The sequence below is a fragment of the Limanda limanda genome, chromosome 10, assembly GCF_963576545.1.
Source record: "Limanda limanda chromosome 10, fLimLim1.1, whole genome shotgun sequence".
Lineage (NCBI taxonomy): Eukaryota > Metazoa > Chordata > Actinopteri > Pleuronectiformes > Pleuronectidae > Limanda > Limanda limanda.
The window spans coordinates 17,659,357-17,679,454 of NC_083645.1; the positions used below are offsets into that span (position 1 = coordinate 17,659,357).

The following is a 20,098-nucleotide window of genomic DNA, read 5'->3' on the forward strand; positions in this document are numbered from 1 at the left end:
ATTCTCCAACTGACAATGACACGATGAATGAGTTAAACTAATTGGCTCTTCGGTTGCTCCTGACTGCACTATTATTATTTATAGATTATATTGTATATTTGTATTATTATTGTTAAACATATATATTACTAATGATATTAATTGCAATATTATTATTATCCTTCTCAGTGATTGTGTGGTCATTTTTAAGCCTGCACAGTATAAATTCAATTTATATCAGACCAAAACTTTCCATATCATTCTTTATAGATAATGACACATTTTAAAGTAGTTCTATATATGAATAATAATGACAAATTAAATTAATCTCCTGCGCAGAAGTGAAGTGCGCTCTTCATGCGCAGAAGTGGATTGCGCTCTTCATGCGCAGAAGTGGATTGCGCAACTCCTCTATGGCGCAACTCCTGCAGACGTGAACTGAAGTGAACTGCGCACTTCCTGCACAGAAGCGGAGGAAATTTAATTTAATTAGTCATTATTATTGAATTATAAAGAATGATATGAAAATGTTTGGTCTGATATACCTTATATTCAGACCACACAATCACTGAGAATGATAATAATACAAATAAAACTTCTCATTTGCACACGTGTGCTGTCAGAGCCGTTGTCCTGTGCTTTCTTACTGGAATGATCATCGCATATTTCCAGCTCACTGGCATCTTTCCCTCATCCCACCTTTTTTTTTTTTTTTACAGCAGAAAATTGTTTTTTAGATATATAATCTTTAGGTGCAGGAGAAGAAGTGAGTTTGTACAGTTCATTTATTGTTTTTACATACAAGCAACACTAGAAAGTCCACAATTGATTTGGTTCCTGGCAGAACAACTGTCATTGAAAGGCTCGTGTTTCTCTGGAGGTTGAGCTCAGTAAGTCTCAGTCTTTCATTTCCTCTGCACCTGAACCAAATGTGATCTGGGCCAGTTTGGTGTACGTCTCAAAATGCCTGGAGCCGAGGTACGTGCCGAAGAAGACCTGCAGCACCAGCACCGGCCGCATCCTCCTCAGGATCGGCCGGGACAGGTCCACCCAGTACCGGAACACATTGCCCTTCTCCGGCATGAGCGCCGTGTTGTACCGGGTGGCGAGGCCGAAGTTGACGGGTAGGGCCAGGAGGATGGGGTACAGGCCGGCGCCCACCAGGCCGACCAGGGCTCCCCGGATCAGGGCGCAGCTGGGACAGTTGAGGTCGCCGGCCAGGAGGGGGCTGGACACCGCCGCGTTGTACAGGGCCACCGTGGTCATGAAGGGCAGCACGGCCATGGGCAGGCCGGAGGTGACCGGCGCCTTGGCGACGTTCAGGGCTCTGCGGTACAGGCTGTTGGAAACCAGCCCTGCGAGAGCTCCGTTCCCCCCCAGGTACAGGGGCCCGTACAGGAAGAGCTTCTTGTCGGAGTCCGGCAGCCTCTCGAAGTTCTTCGCCAGCATCTCAGCCACCATCGATCTGCTGCGGGTGCTTCCCGCCACGATCTCCTGCTGCGGGTTCTCCGACATCTTCTATAAACTGATAATGTCCAGAGTTCAGAAGCAGGAGATCCGGGTTTACAGGGTTCGAATCCAGCGGTTATCTCACTGAGGTGAGGTTGTGCTCCGGACGAAGACAGGGCGCAGACATCTTTAATCTTACCCATAATTCAGAGCGCGTCAGGAGCTTTTCCTTGCCCTGAGCCAAGACTTTCAGGCAAGACTGAAACACGTGTACACCTCTTTTTGTCTACACTTCTAACATATTGGAAGATGGTGGAATACGGTGTGGCAACACGTGGAATCCAAGTCGTGTAGTTTTTTTAAAAGAGTTGCATGAATACAGGTAATGGACTTTGACTTTACCTGACAGACTAAACTCAGGGCCAAAAACCTTAATATCTTTTGTACACAGCCTGTGCTTCAAAGGCTGGACCAAGTGGGCGGAGCCTAAGCTGTAGCTGTGACGCCTTGCTACGTCCATCGTTCTGTTCTGTATCCGCTCCAGCAGCATTCAACGTCCTGCGCCATCTTGGAAGAGGAATAGTTGGAGTCACTTTCCAGTTTCTTTGTTCATATTTTTCACAAGTTCACAAACCTACTGTTCATCACTGTTAACGCGGGGTAAGGACATTTTGTTGTCATCATTTCCAATCGCCGTGTTATTGTGTTTCCTAACGTTTAATGGATTGTGTGAGTCAAGCTAGCGTTAGCCTGTTAGCTTCTCGGATATTCGACGTCTCGTCGCCAGGACAAATGCTCTACTGACGAGGACATGCGTTTCATCGGATGTTGTAGGTTCACGGTTCTTATTTTCTTTCGTGAAAACAATCTCCAGCTGTTCAATTTGCTTAAAGATCACAATAAATGTTATTTTGCGTTATGGATCAGGCTAATGGAGTTAGCATGAAGGTTGCTACATGGGTGGATAGCTAATGTGCTCAGTGCTCGTCGGGCCTTCGGATCGAGAACAAACTGCAGCTCGACAACAGCGTCTCTTTATCCACTCACATGCAGTCAGTTAAATACCTATGATAACGCAATACTCACAAAACCCCACTGTCTATTGTTACCTAATCAATTAACACGGTAATGGTGTAAAGTGGGCAGTTTGTGGTTCAACGGGCCCCAACAGTCCTATCTCATATTATGAAAACGTCGAGCACACGTTAGCGGCAAGTTCCTATTTAGTTGAGTTTCGGGTTTTCTAGGCATTTTACCGAGTGATTGTAAAAGTGTGACTTTCACCGATCGGATCTGGTGAATATCTGCAGGTTTCTGGTTTATTTGCGACAGTTTGTTGTTGCTGGAGTCACATTTCACTTCTATGGCGCAAGAGCTGCATGTAAACAAGATCGCTGCGGATTAATATTGCGGAATATTCTGACAAATAATAACAGCTTTGCTTATAAACCTGGAAAAATATCTTGAATTTAACCCTATATTTTAGAGAGAAGCGGAGGTGAGAGTGTAGGATTACGATCTTGTCAACTTATTTGCAAAACTTAAGTTCCATTGGTGAACTTGTCCAATCCGAAGCCATCTAGGGTCAATCTTTCAATTAGTTAACATATATTTTATCTACATATTCTCTTCTAACAACTCTACAGCTCGAATGTAACTCATTGCAGGCGCACTTGAAGCTTTGGCCTCCTTGCAATGGGGAGCGTTCTCTGCAGAAACTTCCTGTTGTGGATTGACTATGGCTGTAACTCAATTATGTGTCTTTGATTGCGTGGGATTCCATGTAGCCATTTATGACTTGTTTTATTCCGTCTTCCAGATGCGGCAGTCAAAAAGAACACGCTCCCCAGATGTTTGGATGGACGAGTCCAGCTGGGAAGCGAGGATGGAGGGTCGCAAGCGGAGGAAACCAGATTCCCACAGCAGCGAACGAGAAAACAAGACCAGCAGAACTCGACCCCACCTCTACCCACATGAGGGGTAATTATCTATTGCTTTTGTCAAGTACTTCCTCACTAAAGTTATAGCAACATCATAACCACAACACATTTCAAATTACATTTTGGTACTTTATTTGGTGCCACTTCTGTTTCTACGGAAATGCTATTTTATTTGAATTAAACTAAAGGCTTCAGATATGTTTTACTTGTGCATTTCAAATTGATGATTGTATATGCACTGTAGAACACAAAGCGCATGTGTAAATTTGTAAGGTTTGTTCTCTTATTTTCACATTATTTGTTATCAAATGATAGTTTTTGCATGTACAGTGTTTAAGTTTAGCAATTTTAGCTTCTTGAAGGCAGTGATGAGAGCCAGTGGAGTTACATAAGATGTTTCCATATCGCCTCTAATTTTAGTCCTGTAGAGCGACAGACCTCTTCTTAGATGACAGCTGACACCACCGAGGTGCTAAGGCCTGTGGTGTTTTTTGGTCTTATTTGGATTCTTAGATGCTAACATTACCTCCTGGCTAGGTGTGCTGGAAGTGATTGGAAACCTTGGTGGCTGTTTTTTGACAGTGGATAATTAGCCTTCACTTTATGGCATTAGGCTATGTATAAGGAGGCACTGCAGGTTTGCCTGTATGGAATGAAAGCTAAGCATTGCACACACAGGAAAAAGGCTTTTATATAAACACTCGTGCCCAGAGCACACCGCTGCCATTCCTCAGTTGTTGTGACCCGGACGTCATTCATAAACAACTGATACTAATAAAATTAGTCTGCGTAACGTTTCAATGGCTGGGTATCACAAGGACTTTTCTAGTATCGATATACTGTCCAATACTAGTAGGTATTAATATTTGTTGTAGAGCCACATGTTTTTTTATGCTCCATCGGGTTGTGCTCAACAGCTTAAAGGGACTTGCCAGTGTAAGCTCTCTGTCAATGTGCTTGAGTTGTAAGGAAGCCATGTTTTGGGTTGTCTAGGAGAAGTCGTATGAATGTTAAAAAAGCCGAAATGTTTGGCACTTGCTAACTCCCTAAAGAGCTATTTGGACATTGACACCCTGCCAAACAAATGTTTTCAGAACTGTACCCTCTGATTGAATAAGATGCTTGGGTATGGGAGCTATAAATCCGTATGTTGCTAATTACAAATGTTGCATAAAAGGCTCGGGGTAAAGTGTCAAGGAATAGACGGACCATTCTGACCAGTCAAATACAGTTCACACTTAGGAGCCTGATCACAGACATGGAACAAGGCTTTCCTGATCTGACCTTTGCTTTGTAGTTCTTATTTTACACTTTTTTCTTTGTCTGCAGGCATTACCTGAGGTCCCGCAGTTTGAACCAGAGGCAAGACCCTCGGGAAAGACGCACCCACGACCGCAGTGTGGTCATGGCTAGTGACGAGGACAGTCGAGAAGCCACCTACAAGAACAGAGACCTTGACTGGCACCACTACAGCAAGTCATCGGGGCGTAGTGGACGTAGTGGACGGAGTGGTCGCAGCAGGCGAAGCAGGCACAGAGACCGAAACTACAGGCGTAGTCACTCTCGCCGCAGGTCCTCCACGGTATGAACACTTATCTGCCCTCTACCCCCTTCCCTGTCTATATCACCAAATGAGAAAAGTCCTTATTACAGGTTCTAAGCCAATGCTTAATACCTATTTAGTTGTCTTTCTGTAGCTCTGTGTGTGTTCTGGACCAGTGTTTTGTATAGATTTGCAAGACAAAACAGAACCATGTATTTGTGCTGAAATTTTACTGGGTAGTTATGGGACCTGATTTTACAAAGAACTACATGTAGAAAGACTGTAATCACAAAGTTCAGTTTTTTCTGTAATACTCTGAGAAAGTTTCTCATCTGAAAATCTTGTTGCCATGTTTTTCTTCTGTAACACACACTATGTGGTGGCTGGCGCCCAATTTCTCTGACGGGGCTGAATTTGAATTTGCTGCCGCGTCCATTCGCCTGGCGGTGTTACTGAACGGGCCGAATCTATCCACCCCTACACCTCCCCCCTTGGCCTGGTTGAATGAATGACGGTGTCCCGTTGTGGTGGCCTGGTGCTGGCTGACTGATGGGTTATTGATGTGATGGCGGATTGGGCGGTGCCGGTGCAGAGGAGGAGCCATCCCCGCAGGAAAAGATCCAGGAGTGTTGAGGATGATGGCGAGGGTCACCTCATCTATCACATTGGAGACATGCTAAGAGCGAGATGTATAGAACATATACCTTATTTTTTCCTTCTGTTCACACATTGTGCCTCTCACTCTCTTTTTGTCTGGTTTTTTATTTCTAAACAGTAATTTATTGGATAAAGTATTTGGGCCATAGAATAGACTAGAAGAGACTTGATCTATTTGGTTTGATATCGCTAGTCAGTGTAACTTATTTAGCATAGAGTTATATGCCAATGTTGAGAAGCCTGTTATTTTAGTGTACCTAAACAGCAATGTAACATCAGGCAGTGAACCAGCCAAAGGACAGTGTTTCCCTTTTGTCATTGCTGTCTTTCTAACTTGACCTCTCTATCTTCTGTAGATGAGATTGTGTGTACTCTAGGAGAGGGTGCCTTTGGAAAGGTCGTTGAATGCATAGATCACTCTAAGTAAGTAAAATCCTCAATATTTCTACACAGTTTTTCTTTTCCGACTATCTTTCTCTCTCATATTTGATATTGAAGGTATTCATGTTTTGTGTTTCCAGTAATGGAGCTCGACTGGCTCTGAAGATCATTAAAAACATAGACCGCTACCATGAGGCAGCGATGTCTGAGATAGAGGTGCTTCAAACGTTGAAGTCGCTGGACCCTAACAAGAGATAGTAAGTTATCCACAGTAGCTTCATACCACTCCAGCTAGATAAGTTTAAGAATATTTTGTTCAGAATTTGTCAGATAGGAAGATTTACTTAACATCTGTTGTATCTTTCCTCCTCCTAGTGGGTGTGTGCAAATGCTGGACTGGTTTGACTACCATGGCCATGTTTGTATCGCCTTTGAGCTGCTGGGCCTCAGCACTTATGATTTTCTCAAGGAGAACAACTTCCAGCCTTTTCCCATTGAACACATCAGACGTATGTCATACCAGACCATCCGAGCTATTCGATGTGAGTAGTACACACATTCGTACACAGAAAATACTAAATGTGTCCGAAAATAGCCTGATTAAGATTTGTGTGTGGTGTTGTCTTTCAGTTATGCACAAGAACCAGCTGACTCACACAGATCTGAAGCCTGAGAATATTCTCTTCATCAACTCAGACTACGATATGGAGTACAACCCTGTCAAAGTAAGTGTCCTAAATATTTAACCAAAAGAATCATACCTGCAACAGCCCAATACTCATGGTTTGCTCCCGCAGCTGTTAAAGGATATGATTGTGCTTTTGTCCTTCAGAGACGGGATGAACGAACATTGAAGAACCCAGATGTGAATGTTGTGGACTTTGGTAATGCCACATATGACCACGAGCACCACACGTCTGTGGTGTCAACGCGTCACTACCGTGCTCCTGAGGTTATTTTAGGTAAGTGGCTGTTTTCAAGCGCTGCACTAACACTGCACCAGGCCCTTTGTTGGTACCTTTTGATAGAGTTAACATTGTCTCTTTCAGATTTGGGTTGGGACCATTCCTGTGATGTCTGGAGTTTGGGCTGTATATTCCTTGAGTACTACCTTGGATCCACTGTCTTCCAGGTAGGTGGAAGTAGAGAGCATTAAGAATTGATAAATACTTGTGACATTTACCATTGTTTTTTTATTAATCTGCCTCGTATTGTTCTCTTTATCAGACCCATGACAGCAAAGAGCACCTTGCTATGATGGAGAGAGTCCTGGGCCCTATCCCCGCAAACCTCCTGCAGAAAACCAAGTAAGAACTCATTTACAGACCTATTCATTTACAGGTCTTGATTGCTGTGGAAAAATTGATTGGCTTTGAGAGTGTTATGGGAAGGAATTCTGCTAAATAATTACTGTGTGTTGTGTAGGAAACGGAGGTATGTTCACCGGAGCAGACTCGACGTGGACGTGTACGGTGCCTCTGGGAGATATGTCAGAAAAAACTGCAGACCACTCCAGGTAAGAGGACTAGATCTGGAGATGATCACAGACAGGTGGTGTCAGAGTGCTGATGAATACACCGGCTTTCAGTAAATGTGATTTTGAAAACATCTTTCAACAGCTCCGAAACTCTGATTATGTGTTGCATCATGTAAAGTATCACTAATTGGCTTTGCTTAGTGACTTCTTACATATCTCATGACTTTCACAATAAGGACACGGAGATGCAAGAGCACATACCACCACCAAGGCCCAACAGACCCCATATGAAACCCCATTTAAATTCACATGATCTGGATCTACACCAAATAGCACTTTAATCTCCTAAAGATGCCTGATTTTTAATACTCTAGACCAAAGAATTATCCTGAGAAATCCATCCTATCTCATATTGTTAGGATATAAGAGAGGAAATGTCCTCAAAATCAGTTGAATTTACATCTTATGAACACGTGATGTAGAATTTTATGCTGAGCACTAGATTAGTTATGACCTTTCAAAGACACACATTAACAGTTCTTCTTTCCCATCAGCAATACATGTGGTCTAAGGGTGAAGACCACCAGCAGATGTTTGACCTGCTAGAGAAGATGTTGGAGTACGACCCAGCTAAGCGCCTCAGCCTCGAACAGGCCCTCCGACACCCCTTCTTCTCCTGTTTCTACAGCAAAAACAGTTGTAAAATCAGCATTAGCTGTAGCAAAATCAGCAGCAGCAGCAAAAGCAGCAAAAAAGACTGAATTCCGGAACCTGAAAACTTTGACCTGTAACCTCGGACACAAGGCCTAGCTGTTGCTGTGGGGCCCTGTGCCAGCCTCTAGTTCCTGACTCCGGGAGAGGTGTACCTTTACTGACTGTATCAGTCCTCTGCCCTGCTCTAATGTGTCCCGTCTCGAAACCAGTGTGTCTTAAAATCACGCATCCATATGCGTTTTCATTCGTGGCATGTTTCTGATGTAATAAATTCTCCTGAATAATTTCTATTTATTTGCCATTGTAATTTAAATTGTAGCTTCAGAATATATATACTTGTTAGCCACTCTTTTTTTTTTTAAATTCCTTTCTACTCTGGTTTTGTCCACGTTCTGTCTGTGCAGTGACAAGACGGTGATGGGTTATGCAACAGACAGAAAAGCTTAACGACAGGGTCACAGCTACACAAATGTGAAGCTAATATGTTGAACCCCATGCGAAGCCACGCTGCAGGTTGGCTTTGCTACACAAAGTGAAGCATCCAGACGCCTCCTCACTAGCACAGATCGGAAGTGAACGGGAGGAAAAGTTTGCTACTGCTACATTTGCGCATGCGTGACAGTGCCCGTACTCTGTTTATATCGCAGCACAAAGAATTTATTCAGCATTGTGGGTGTTTTTAAAAAGCTACTGCAGGCAGAGACACCTTTTTGTAAATAGCTCTTTCAGATATTTTTTTTTCACTGAACTATGTAAATTTTGCATCCTGTGCATTTTCTCAATAAACGTGAATAGACTACAAGAGTGTGTCTGTGTTACAGCCTTTTTATACAGTCTTTGTGTAACAGCTCTGAAAAATTGTTGATAAATATATGGTGTTGTAGCTGTATCAAACCACAAGGGGGCAGTAAAGCGCTTTGGCAACACTGCGTAAAAGTGAAGTGACCGGAGGAGCCACTTGAGCTTAGTCTAGTTTTAAAGATGAAGCTGTGGTGTGATGGTTAAAAAAAACCAAACATTTGCATGAGTATTAAAGCTGTTTCAAGTTTCTATATTGAAGGTGGAAGCACCAGTTCACACGGTAGCTGCACTGTCAGCAGTTTATGAATTGTGCCTCTTTGTTGGGGAGAACCGACGTCTGCAGGATGTTCTGCGCAATTTTTGCGTTGGTGCAAAATATACAATCAACTTAACTTTACTCCGTAATTGTCCGGTTACGTATTTAATTAACGACTTTTCACGATGCATGACTTCCAGGTGAGCGGACTGTACCATCTCACTCTTAAATTCCCTGACGGATCCAAACCCTCTCAGTCTCGCAGCTGTCAATCTGCAGCCTCCCACGTGGTCCGCAGGGCGGGCGCATCTCCACCAGTCCAACATGCGACTTTGAGGGAGGCAAACACTCGGACCCATTTGCAGATCGCTCCCATCTGTGCGCAACGCCTCCTGTTCCAAGACTCATTCTGAACCCCGCGCCTGGTGAACCGGAGCTGGGTGTTGTGAATGTGTTAACTAGCGCTGCTGCTTAGTGAGTCCACAGAGGCTAATTGCAATTACCTTGCAAAGCAACACAAAGAAAAGACCCAAGTTGTTTTGCCAGCTTTAAACCCTGAAGCAGGATGGATGCAGCCAGCGAGTCCGCCGGGGAGAGGAAGCCGGAGTGCCAGTGTGGCCCCAGGTCTTTGGTCCAGCGGTGGCTGCCCGGGTTGCCCGTGGCTCTCTGCCTGCTCATGTCCCTGAGCTCCATCACCGTGTGTCTCCTCATGAGCCTGAAGACCTTCCAGCTGGAGGACCGCCTGCAGATGGAGATGCACAAGGCGTCCGTCTTCAGCCCGCCGCACAGGGCTTTTCTAAACGAGGATGGGACCCTGGTTCCGGAGCTGAGCGCCCCGATAGGGAAGCTCGTGGAAGAGGTATACATCTCGTCTGTTGTGGATTAATTAAAACCACTTGTTCTTTAATAGAGAGAGACCCATGTGGCTCACAGGAACCTCCGAGAGACGCGCTGCTCGGCTGTGCCTAAAGTGCGCGTAATGACAGGGAATCCAGTGAGGCTCTGCAGACTTGGCACTGGTTGGGAGCTGAACTCTAACAATACCTCGTAAAATCTGTCCCTTTTTTAAATGCATGACCTTAGGGATGAGCCGTGCATGCAGCTGGCCAATTAGTTTACTGCTAAAGCTCTTTACAGGGCAACATAACCACTGATGATAGACGCTGACATTAATTTGATTTAAAAACGTGGGAACGAAACCTTTCTTTCTAGAGCTGCATGTAACGTGATTATCTGGTAATTGTCAGTGAAAGCTAACGGGTTGGTTTTCATCTCATTACAGTTTATGAGTTTTCACAACTTGCTCAAATCAAATGAAAAATGTCGCTTACAGTGTTGTGCATTGAGAGTTTGCATGCAGTGTGAAGTGGGACTTTAGTCTAAAGCTGGAATGTGTGTCTGCAGAAAGTGGTGGTGCTGATGCCGAAAGTGCGAACAGCAAGGGATGCTGGTCAAGAGTGCTCCTGTCCTCCAGGTACGTAAGTGTGTGTGTGTGTGTGTATCTGTGTGTTATTTGCAGCACTGGTGCAACTGACAAAACAAACAATACACTGAGATATAGTTCCTATATTGGGGAGAAGTTCAGTCCTAAGCTTGACTGACTGATTGTGTCTCTGTTTGTGATGCTGTTTATACTCCTGAACTTTCCAAATGCATGTTTGCATATACTTGTGTCTTTTTCTGTGTGTTTGTGTGTGTGGGGGGGATTACAACCCCCTAAGCCTGTGTTGGGCCTATATGCTGCGGGTGGCTGAGCCCTCTGCAGGTCAGTGGGGTTGGGTCGACCACCTTGGGCCCTGCAGCCCTGTGTCAGTGGGGGAAGCTTTATCACTTTAATACATGGAGCAGCCGTGTGCCAGGATTGGCTCCGTTTGGCTTGTGGTGTTCATTACAGGGCTGGTGATAGTTCCTGGAGCGGAGAACAGTGTGTGATCAGCATCGTGTTACACACAGACACTCCTGTGCCACCTGTGACGTGAGGAAAAAGTGCAATGTCTTCTATTTTGGGTAAAGTTACATATTTGATGGTGTGTGCTCCTAGGTGTTGATGCATATTGATGATGCGTGATGGGTGTGACCCACTGATCAGCAGAGCACATTTAATGGTTAACATGGGCTTTTTTAACCCCTCAACCATGGAAAGGAAAGTTTCTGATTTATGAAAAGATAAATCCTGTGTGTGTGTGTGTGTGTGTGTGTGTGTGTGTGTGTGTGTGTGTGTGTGTGTGTGTGTGTGTGTGTGTGTGTGTGTGTGTGTGTGTGTGTGTGTGTTCAGGGTCTATGAAGTAAGTTATGAACAGAGTATATGAATCTTCTCACACTTATGTGGACCTGTCTTCCTTATGGGGCCAAAAAGCCTTAATGTAAATCATTACATTTAAAGTTGACGACATGTTTTAGGAAATCGATGTAAGTCAATGTTCTTGACTGTGTGGGTGTTTTTTCTTTTGTGGGTTCTCTCAACTCGAGTGCTGGATCGAGAAGATTTCAAGACGTACAGGTCAAGTTTCAAAGATGCTTATCTGCAGATTCGGGAGAATTTTCCTTCCCTGGCTCCTCTCGTTTCTCTCTCTCTTTCTCTCCTGCTTTGTCTGCGGGTGTGAATGGCGCTGCAACAATAAGAACAGGTGAAAACGTTCACTCGTGGAATTTCTGGCCCGCTTTCAACACATTCTGTTTTCCAGTCTGAAGTGTGTGCGGTGCCAGGTTCGCTTGCTGGCTCTGTCTGAGTGGTCGGAGGAGTGTTACTGTTGGAGAGAAGCTGCAGGTCTTTGCTACAGTTGCACTTCTTGGGTTCTTTCTATTCCTACTAAGTATGACTCAGGAGAAATATAATCAGGCGTATACATGATTAGATCAGCCTGCACTGTCCTACTTGTACATTTGAATGTAATTGCTCCATTAGATATTGTTATTATTATTTATATGAATTATTATTGTTATGTTCTCAGATGTTGCCTCCAATTTTCTGTCCGCTTCACTGCACTGCTGTGTACTCACACTGTTCTGGCACTGAGATACAATCCCTCCACAACTATTTCGGGTCCTTTCATTTCAGTTTCTGTTCTTTTTAAATATGGACCTTTGATTTTTGCACAAACAAAAGGCTATTTTCTGTGTTTGAGCTTTGATGCAACCAAATGCCTGTGGACATGTGGTTTATTCATGTTCAATTAGATTGCGAAATACAGACTTTTCTTTTTAACTTCCAAAGAGGGTTTCTCAGCCGATTAACCTTTTTCTCGGTGCTTTGAGCATAAGAAGCCACATGAGCCGGGCACTGTCAGGGGCGTGCATGTGTTTGGGCCAAATGCTGCTCATGTGACGGATGTAAAATGTTACTTTGTGCATTTATCCGTGCCTCCTTCTTTGCGTGGATCTGCGTCCTTGTTGTGAGAGCGTACAAGCTGAATCATGGTCTCATGCGTGTGGGTGAGTTCTGCCAGTGAGTCTTTGAGGGGCCGACAGAGGTACCTCTCTCAACACGACCCTGTAAGAAGAGACTCTTCTCTCCCTTTAGCACCAGCGCTCGCCACCTGAAACTTGAATCTCTCACCACCAGGATCACAGGCCAAGGCATTTCTGCTTGTCTGAGTGAGAGAACCACACAGCATGAGCTCTGCCCTCCGCATCAGGGAGCTCATCATTCAGCGTGCATGAAGACAGGGGCCCAACAGGGGGCAGCACTTCAACTGCATTAGGGGAAACGATGATGTTGAATTTCTTTATTGACCCTTGAAGTGAAGAACTTCCTTTGGGCAGAAGTAAGTAGCTGTTCTGTCATAAGCGGAGCCTCTGTCAGTAAATAAACTTCAAGCACAGACTCCGACTCTGGACGTTTATCTGTGGAAGCAGCTTTGTGACACCTCGGTGCTCACGGACACATCCAGCCGTCGTTAAAGAAAACTGTGTCACAGAGTCCAACTCTGCTCACAAGCTTCAGGTGTTTGCAATTAGCACCCGCCTGTTCCCTCAACAGACACACAACGCATGCTCGCAGACAAACGTACGCACACATTCATTACGTACACATGAACATACCACCTTTATGGTGCCTTGGATAACTAGAGCCATGTGGGGGCTGTGTTTGTCCGTGTAGAGGGAGTGTATTGTCATCTCTGCAATTTGCATTTAAAGGCTCTTTAACAGGTCTGATGCTGACTAGGGGGCACAACGTCTGCCCACAATTGGGCACAGGCCCAGAACTAGATGCCAGACCCTCATCATCCAGCAGTAACCTCAGACGGTGCAGCAGCAGAAGCTGCTAAAACAAAGCAGTTCACACTCATTTGCTGCTTTTCTTTGACGTTTATGACTCTAGAGTAATTATACTTGGAGTTGGAGCTGTCGGTCGCTCAAAACAAGCAAATAGAAAATGTCCTTAGGAAGCTCTGGCTTTTCTCCACTTCCCTAATTTATTTATTGACTAAATAAATGATGAATCCAATACATTTGGCAAAGTTAAACACAGTTCCATGTCCTGAAGTGTCCTGAGATACAGTGAGGACTGATGCTGCCTTCAGATGGAACTCCTGAGCTCGTGGTTACGAGGGAAAAGATGAGACTGTCAGGAATATCCTTTTTCTCAGAGATTTTCTAAGATTCAAGATGTTTATTGTCACACCAGTTATTTCAGTGGCAGTGTGAAAAATAAGAATATGGACCATCATAAAACCAGAATACTCAGTACGAAGACTTAAGAGCACATGAATATAGAAAAGAGTGAAAGGTTGAACATTTGTAATTGCACTTACATGTTTTATACAGGCCTGAAATTATTAAGGAAAACTCAATATGAATTAAACTTCATAGTCAACAAATAATTATACATCTTGGACTTTTCCAGTTTTTGCAACTTTTGTGCAAATATATGTAATAACTAGTGAACTCAGAAAATGTATGGAAAACTTCTTCTGAAAAGTCCAAGCTCGGAGGTGATGAATACCTCGAGAGGGGGTTCCTCTGGACCCTGCGCAGGGAATCTGACTGTTTGGTTTTATTGGATATCAGGGCAGGAGGTCAGACCTCTGGCTGTGTTGTCGGATCCATTTCCATCAGATAAGAGCTCATTAATGCTCTGGACGGGAGCACAGAACCTCATACATGTGTTTTGTGTGTTTTTATATAATTGACAGCGCAGGCTCACAGCAGGGTGTCCTGAAGCATTTCACATTTTACACATAACAACAATCGTTTGTTAACAGAAATTCTCAGCTCCTTTTTGTGTTTTTATTGTGCCCCCAAAATTCCTGCATACGTGGAGGATTATTATTATATCCCACTGTCTGCACTAGACCGATGTTTAATAGGCTGAGAAATCCAGTGCAGCGTCCCATCAGCGGCTTGCTGGTGTTATCCGCCCTGTCTGGGGATCAGCTTCTCGCCCAGGAGGCAGAGGCGAGGCTCTCCCGTCCCAGCTTCCTGCTCTCCCACCTGGAGGAGGAGATGGGGAAAGTTTGCTTTAAGGAGACGGAGACCCACAATGAAGCCAACAGCCCCTCAGGGCAGCGTTTTATTTAAAAAGCCATAATAAATCAGACAGGAAACTTGCAGCTACCTGTGCAATCTATCGCCACGGAGAGAACGAATAGCCCATGTACGATCCATTAACCACCATTTTAAAACAATAAGTCCAGGAAGTTTGTTTTCATAAGAGGTCCCATTTTAGATTTGTTCCACTGCAATATGCTGTAGGCACTTTCTTTAAGTATTAATATGCCGGAGAGCAGCTCATAACTAACTCTGCATGTGGACGTGTGGAAGTCTCGAGTTCCTTATACTCTGTGTGTGTGTGTGTGTGTGTGTGTGTGTGTGTGTGTGTGTGTGTGTGTGTTCAGGGTCTATGAAGTAAGTTATGAACAGAGTATCCTGTGGCTGAAAATCCAGGTGGCTTATTATATACATGCTGCAGGGGAAAGGAGAATTTAAACCAAAGAAAATAGTTAGGTATAACTTTAATTTACGGAATGCTTTGTGTCCTGCTGCTTCACATCGGCAGGTGGAGTCGAGATGAAGTCGTCAGCCCAGTTTTTATTTGCAGAGTGGAGTTGTCACCACTATTGAACCATGATGTTTTCATTATCTTGAATCTACCGTCATCGGTGGAGATCATATGGTGGATTCTGTCGGAAAGGAAGTAGCCTGAGACACTTCTTCCTTGTGTTCTCTCACCCAGCCTTTCATTCCCCCACATATGGACAGCAGCTCTCGTGCCCAGCTGTGAGCTTTGTGTCCTCAGGTGACTTGTATCCGAGGTGTCTGTTATTCCCCGTGGTCACTGTTTTAAAGGGGAATAAGAAATGAGCGACTCATCCTGATATCTTGTTCTTATTTGGAAGCACGAGTGTGCTGCGTTTATTTGTAGAAGGAGAGGGGGATGCTGCCTCTAGGCCAGTGGGAGATATTTAGTTTGGAGATGGTTGAGTCTCTCAAAGGCTGAGTCACTTGGTCGTAGATTTTGGGTTCAAGAGGTTGTTCTCCATGTTCGGGCTGCATTCTCCAGGACTGACGGACCAGCTATTTGGAAATCTAACCTTGAGCTTACACATCCTCGTTCTCAGGAACTGGTGATTGAGTTAAAATAACTTGTGATGTCACTTGAGTCATTGTGGGTTGAGGCCGACGAATAAAAGATAAAACAAGTTTGATGTAGAGTTTGAGAGAAGTGAGCTCACCTAACATCTGATGCCTGTTCCTCATCTTTGCTGTGTGCTCAGTAGAATTCGCAGGCAGTCCAGTTTTATTGTGGGCAACGTGGTCTTCTAAGGAATAATTTGTTAAATAATATTGACAGTAGCTGTTCAGGAGACTGTGGTTGTCCCATTTCAAAGGCTCCTTCAAAGGCCTCCTTCCTTTTGTTCAGGGGTTATCGCACTTCATTGACAAATTGCTTTTCATAGAGATAATGGCCACGGCAAGTGGAGAGACCAGACATCTGAAGCTTACACTTTTAAAATGGACGAGTCAGGCTTCAACTCAAGTGGACATCTAAGGGTACACATGTTAAACAAACAACAGGGGCATTAAGACTTTCTCTGTGGCTATCGTCTTCGTTTGTCCTGTGACGGAGGTGTCCTCTGAATCAGAAAACAGCTAAAGGGTCCTCGCCAGTCACTATTGTAGTAATGTGTGAATTGATTGCTAGGAAACCTTTGCCGTGCGGTCCAATACAATTTAAATACTGTAAACAGGAGGTCAGTGAACAATCATGAAGTATGAAAATAGGAGTAGTTAAATGATCAAAATTCAACTTAACTGCAGATATCTTTTAGAAATGTAGGTGTCACTGTTTGATTTAAATCTGCAGACACACGCAATAACCAATGCAATTTTCATTTAGTATCAAGCTATTAGCATCGTGTTTGTAATATTAGCTTTGTTATGTGCTGTGGGAAATGTCATGTAAATGCTTTAGCAGTAAGAAGTAGTTAATGTGGAGCTTTGACTCAGTAATGTGTACATTTCCACCTTGTAATACCACCTGCAGGATACACACACACACACACACACACACACACACACTATGCACAATCACCCACCTGTAAACCACATCCAGACCCCTCCCCTCGCCGTCTCTCATCAGCCGTCTTATTAAAGTTGGCCTTGAGAAGCCAGTGTTTAACAGCGGCGCAGACATTTGGAAAATCAACAGCTGGACACAGGCTGGTCAGTCGGCAGCATGAACACACACAACGCTGTCAGGAACACACACAGGAGCAAAGGGTCTGATGCCAACCAGTGAAGCTCTGGATGAGTCAAATCAGAGTGTTATACAAAGACGTGTTCCAGCCGCCGGTACAGTTTCCACTCGGGTCCGTCTCTGCAGTAAAACATTGCAGAACAGATGCAACAACAAACCAGGTAAGAACTTTTTGAAGAAGAGTGATCCAGTCAGTTCCAACACTGAAAGTAATTACTGACATGGAGTCACATCCACTGTGAGGGTTGCCTGATCAGTGGGAGCAGGGAATGTTGTGGAGCGGTTGTCGGAGGAAGCGCAAATTATAAGTTATTTAAAGGGTTTCGCCTGCACGTGTTCGTACTTAAAGTGTCGTCACCACTTGGCAAAGAGTTACTTCCAAAAAGCGGCTGCAATTGAGCAACAGCCGATATGTACGGCCTGTTTATTTCTACTTCAATGAAGGAGTACAGTTTTCTCATGACCTGCACAGCTCCTATAGTGGTGCTAGGATACAAAACAAGGATTATTCTCTTACACCCCACTGCATTAACACGGACCAGATGATTCATCATCACCATAGTTACACAGACATGAGATCAAATTCTGCATTTGAGGTTATTGTTCCTTTTTTTCTGAAATAAGTTGTTATCTTTGCACATTCAAAACAATGTTGGACCTCACACACAGTGACGCTTTGTGTGATTTCAGATGAGTTCAAAACACCAATTGTTTTCAGTGGAGCAGTCTGCATCAAAAGCATCAAGCAGAGTGAAAAACCACACGGACGTAATTTACATCCTCGGTCTTGAGTTGATTTGCGAGCACCGCCACAGAAACACATTCACGGTGTGTGTGGAGCCACAGAATCTGTTGACTTGGCAGATCTCCATGTTATGTATGTTGCTCTCAAAGACATTCTTGTACTGAGGGAGGCTACAAACCATAAATGTTGTAGGAGCAACATGCAGCTTTGCAGTAAATGAGTGAGTGAAGTAGCAGTAAAAAAACAGTTCACATTTAATTGTCCCTTTTGAAAAATGAAAAAGGGGAAAATGTTTGTTGCCGTCTTTTGCAACATCACTGTGAGAGGTTTGTGAAATGAATAAGTCAAGTATCGTCTGATAACAATTGTTGGTTCTCCTTCCATTTGCCGTCCAACTACTTTATTTTATCACACAAGTCGACTGTTTCTTCGCACAAAACACAAACAATGCTACCTTTTGTAGTTCCAAACGACATTTTGGCTCATCTCTCTTATCAGCTATCTATATGTGAATGTAGATGAATTAAAAAGTATATAGCCAATGCATTTCCATTAATGTGTTCCACCTCTTTAAGTCTCCACACGGACTGTTTACCTGCAGGAAGCCAAAGCCAAACGTGATTGGTCAAACTACAAACAGAAACCAGGAGCTTCTTGTCTGTTGCCTTCAGATTCTCCATGTTCCCATGTGGAATCTGTTTTGTAGAGATTAGCTACAATAACCTGGAAGTTGGCTCTAAGTTTAAATGAAATGCATCTGAAACCATTACCGCACACGAGTAGTTTAGATGTTTGGACAACCCCTTCCCATCTCAAAAACAAGCTTATTTTCGGCCACGAAGAAAATATGTCAAAGCCATAATAGATTTCTCGAATATCGCAAACAATCAGTCTGTGTCAAAATATTTTGACAGTACGTATATTCTCACGGGGACGCCGTATTTTAAGCAAGAGCCGATATAGTCGTGAGAGCAGAGCAGGAGAGGCGAGAGCGGAGCCAGCTCCTCGTGCTGAGCAGACACGCTGCCCAATGTGGAAACTATTATGATGTTTTCTTTAATTATCACAAGTGGCAGGTGACAAGGTGAGTAGCCTTTTAACGGGCGAGCAGAAAAACTCTTGAACCCACCAGCGTCTGGCTGAAACCCGGCAGATCCATGTGCAGACCTGTTTATCCTTTATCTGCATTTACAGGACAGGAAGACTCTGGACTAATCGTATAAGAAAGATAATGCTGTCACTTGGAAACCTATGAAGCTTGTAAACCGGCTTTAGTTGAATCCTAGCCTCTGTTGAGATGCCCCGAACGGATAAAGATCGGCAGAAATGGGTTTTCCAGTGTCGGCCTCTGCCTTGGCACTAGCAGCCCACTTGATCCATCAGGAATGTAGCGCGGCCCGATCCAGCTGCAGCACCGGACTCACACGAACACACCTGGATTTATTGGATAGATATTATCTCTGACCGTGAACCCAGACAAACAGGGAGGCAGAGTTGGAGCAGAGGTTATCGCGCCTCCCTGCAAACCTTCCAGACGCACGGAGGAATGAGCGATCTAGGTATCTCTCCCCAGGAGCCGGGCGGGGGGGATGGGGGGCAGCAGTGTCCTCGCTGACACCCGACATATGGTCCACTCCTCGCTGAGCCCAACACGCTCCTGCTCAGCGTAAAAGCCCCTCAACAGGCTCGTCACTCTCCCGGCACCTCTTTAATGAGAGACCAGCTCGTAAAGACCGGGCCCGGAACGTTTGAACAAGCCCTGAGCATCACTGGTCCATGTTATTCTGTCAGGAGAGGGAGGCGGGGGCGAGTTAGAGCCGAGCGCAGCACAGGAGAGCAGCTCTCAACAACTTAACACCGGCACTCGGGCAGCCGGGGGTATTTACATGTGTCAGGCCTGCTTTCTTTCTCCGTTTGGCCTTTTCCAAACCCAGTCTTTGTCCTTTTTTCTTATCCCTGATTTAAAATGTCCCTCCACTGTCTGGACTTCTGACTGTGTTTACACTGATGTATCTCTCTCTCTCTCTCTCTCTCTCTCTCTCTCCTCATCCCCGTCTGTGTTTATGGTCGGACGAGTGTATATTTAATGCAGGGATCTGGATGCCCCGAGGCGGCTGTGCCTCCACAGTCTATCAGCCCGTTGGCCGTATGTATACATAAACCCAAAGTTCAGCCAGAAGTGAGGTGGAGGGGGGGAGAGATGGTTATCACTGTAAACACAATGGAAAGAGGAAGGGGGGGTTTAACTAAGTACATCTTCAGGTGTGTCCAAGTGCTAATTCCCTGCTTTTATAACTGGCAGCTGTATTTCACTGACATTTTGAAAGAATCATTTGATCGTTACAAATTTGAATTTTCAACAAAACCCCCCGATGAATCATTGGAGGGTTTTGGCCAATTTCAAGTGATTTTAAAACGAGATGCATCTGGTTAAAACCTCAAAATACAAGAGTTTTC

The 20,098-nt window shown here is 44.4% G+C and overlaps 3 protein-coding genes across 3 annotated transcripts in view; 2 read left to right on the top strand and 1 right to left on the bottom strand.

Annotated features, from left to right (window-relative positions):
• Window positions 1-746: 746 nt before the first annotated feature.
• Window positions 747-1,597, bottom strand: tmem126a (transmembrane protein 126A). The gene has a single exon (XM_061079663.1). It carries the CDS (start codon window positions 1,492-1,494, stop codon window positions 877-879), a length of 618 nt encoding a protein of 205 aa, XP_060935646.1. The 5' UTR covers window positions 1,495-1,597; the 3' UTR covers window positions 747-876.
• Window positions 1,598-1,967: 370 nt separating this feature from the next.
• LOC133011554 (dual specificity protein kinase CLK1-like) lies at window positions 1,968-8,942 on the top strand. The gene is made up of 13 exons (XM_061079302.1): window positions 1,968-2,088; window positions 3,248-3,408; window positions 4,698-4,950; window positions 5,504-5,600; window positions 5,925-5,991; window positions 6,090-6,206; window positions 6,325-6,491; window positions 6,580-6,674; window positions 6,782-6,911; window positions 6,999-7,081; window positions 7,177-7,256; window positions 7,375-7,465; window positions 7,981-8,942. Exons 2-13 carry the CDS (start codon window positions 3,248-3,250, stop codon window positions 8,185-8,187), a joined length of 1,548 nt encoding a protein of 515 aa, XP_060935285.1. The 5' UTR covers window positions 1,968-2,088; the 3' UTR covers window positions 8,188-8,942.
• Window positions 8,943-9,762: 820 nt separating this feature from the next.
• The window catches only part of col23a1a (collagen type XXIII alpha 1 chain a), a 117,586-nt gene continuing 107,250 nt past the window's right edge, over window positions 9,763-20,098 (top strand). The window contains 2 exon segments of the mRNA XM_061080292.1: window positions 9,763-10,056; window positions 10,602-10,671. Of these exon segments, the coding sequence (XP_060936275.1) occupies window positions 9,763-10,056; window positions 10,602-10,671 (364 nt within the window).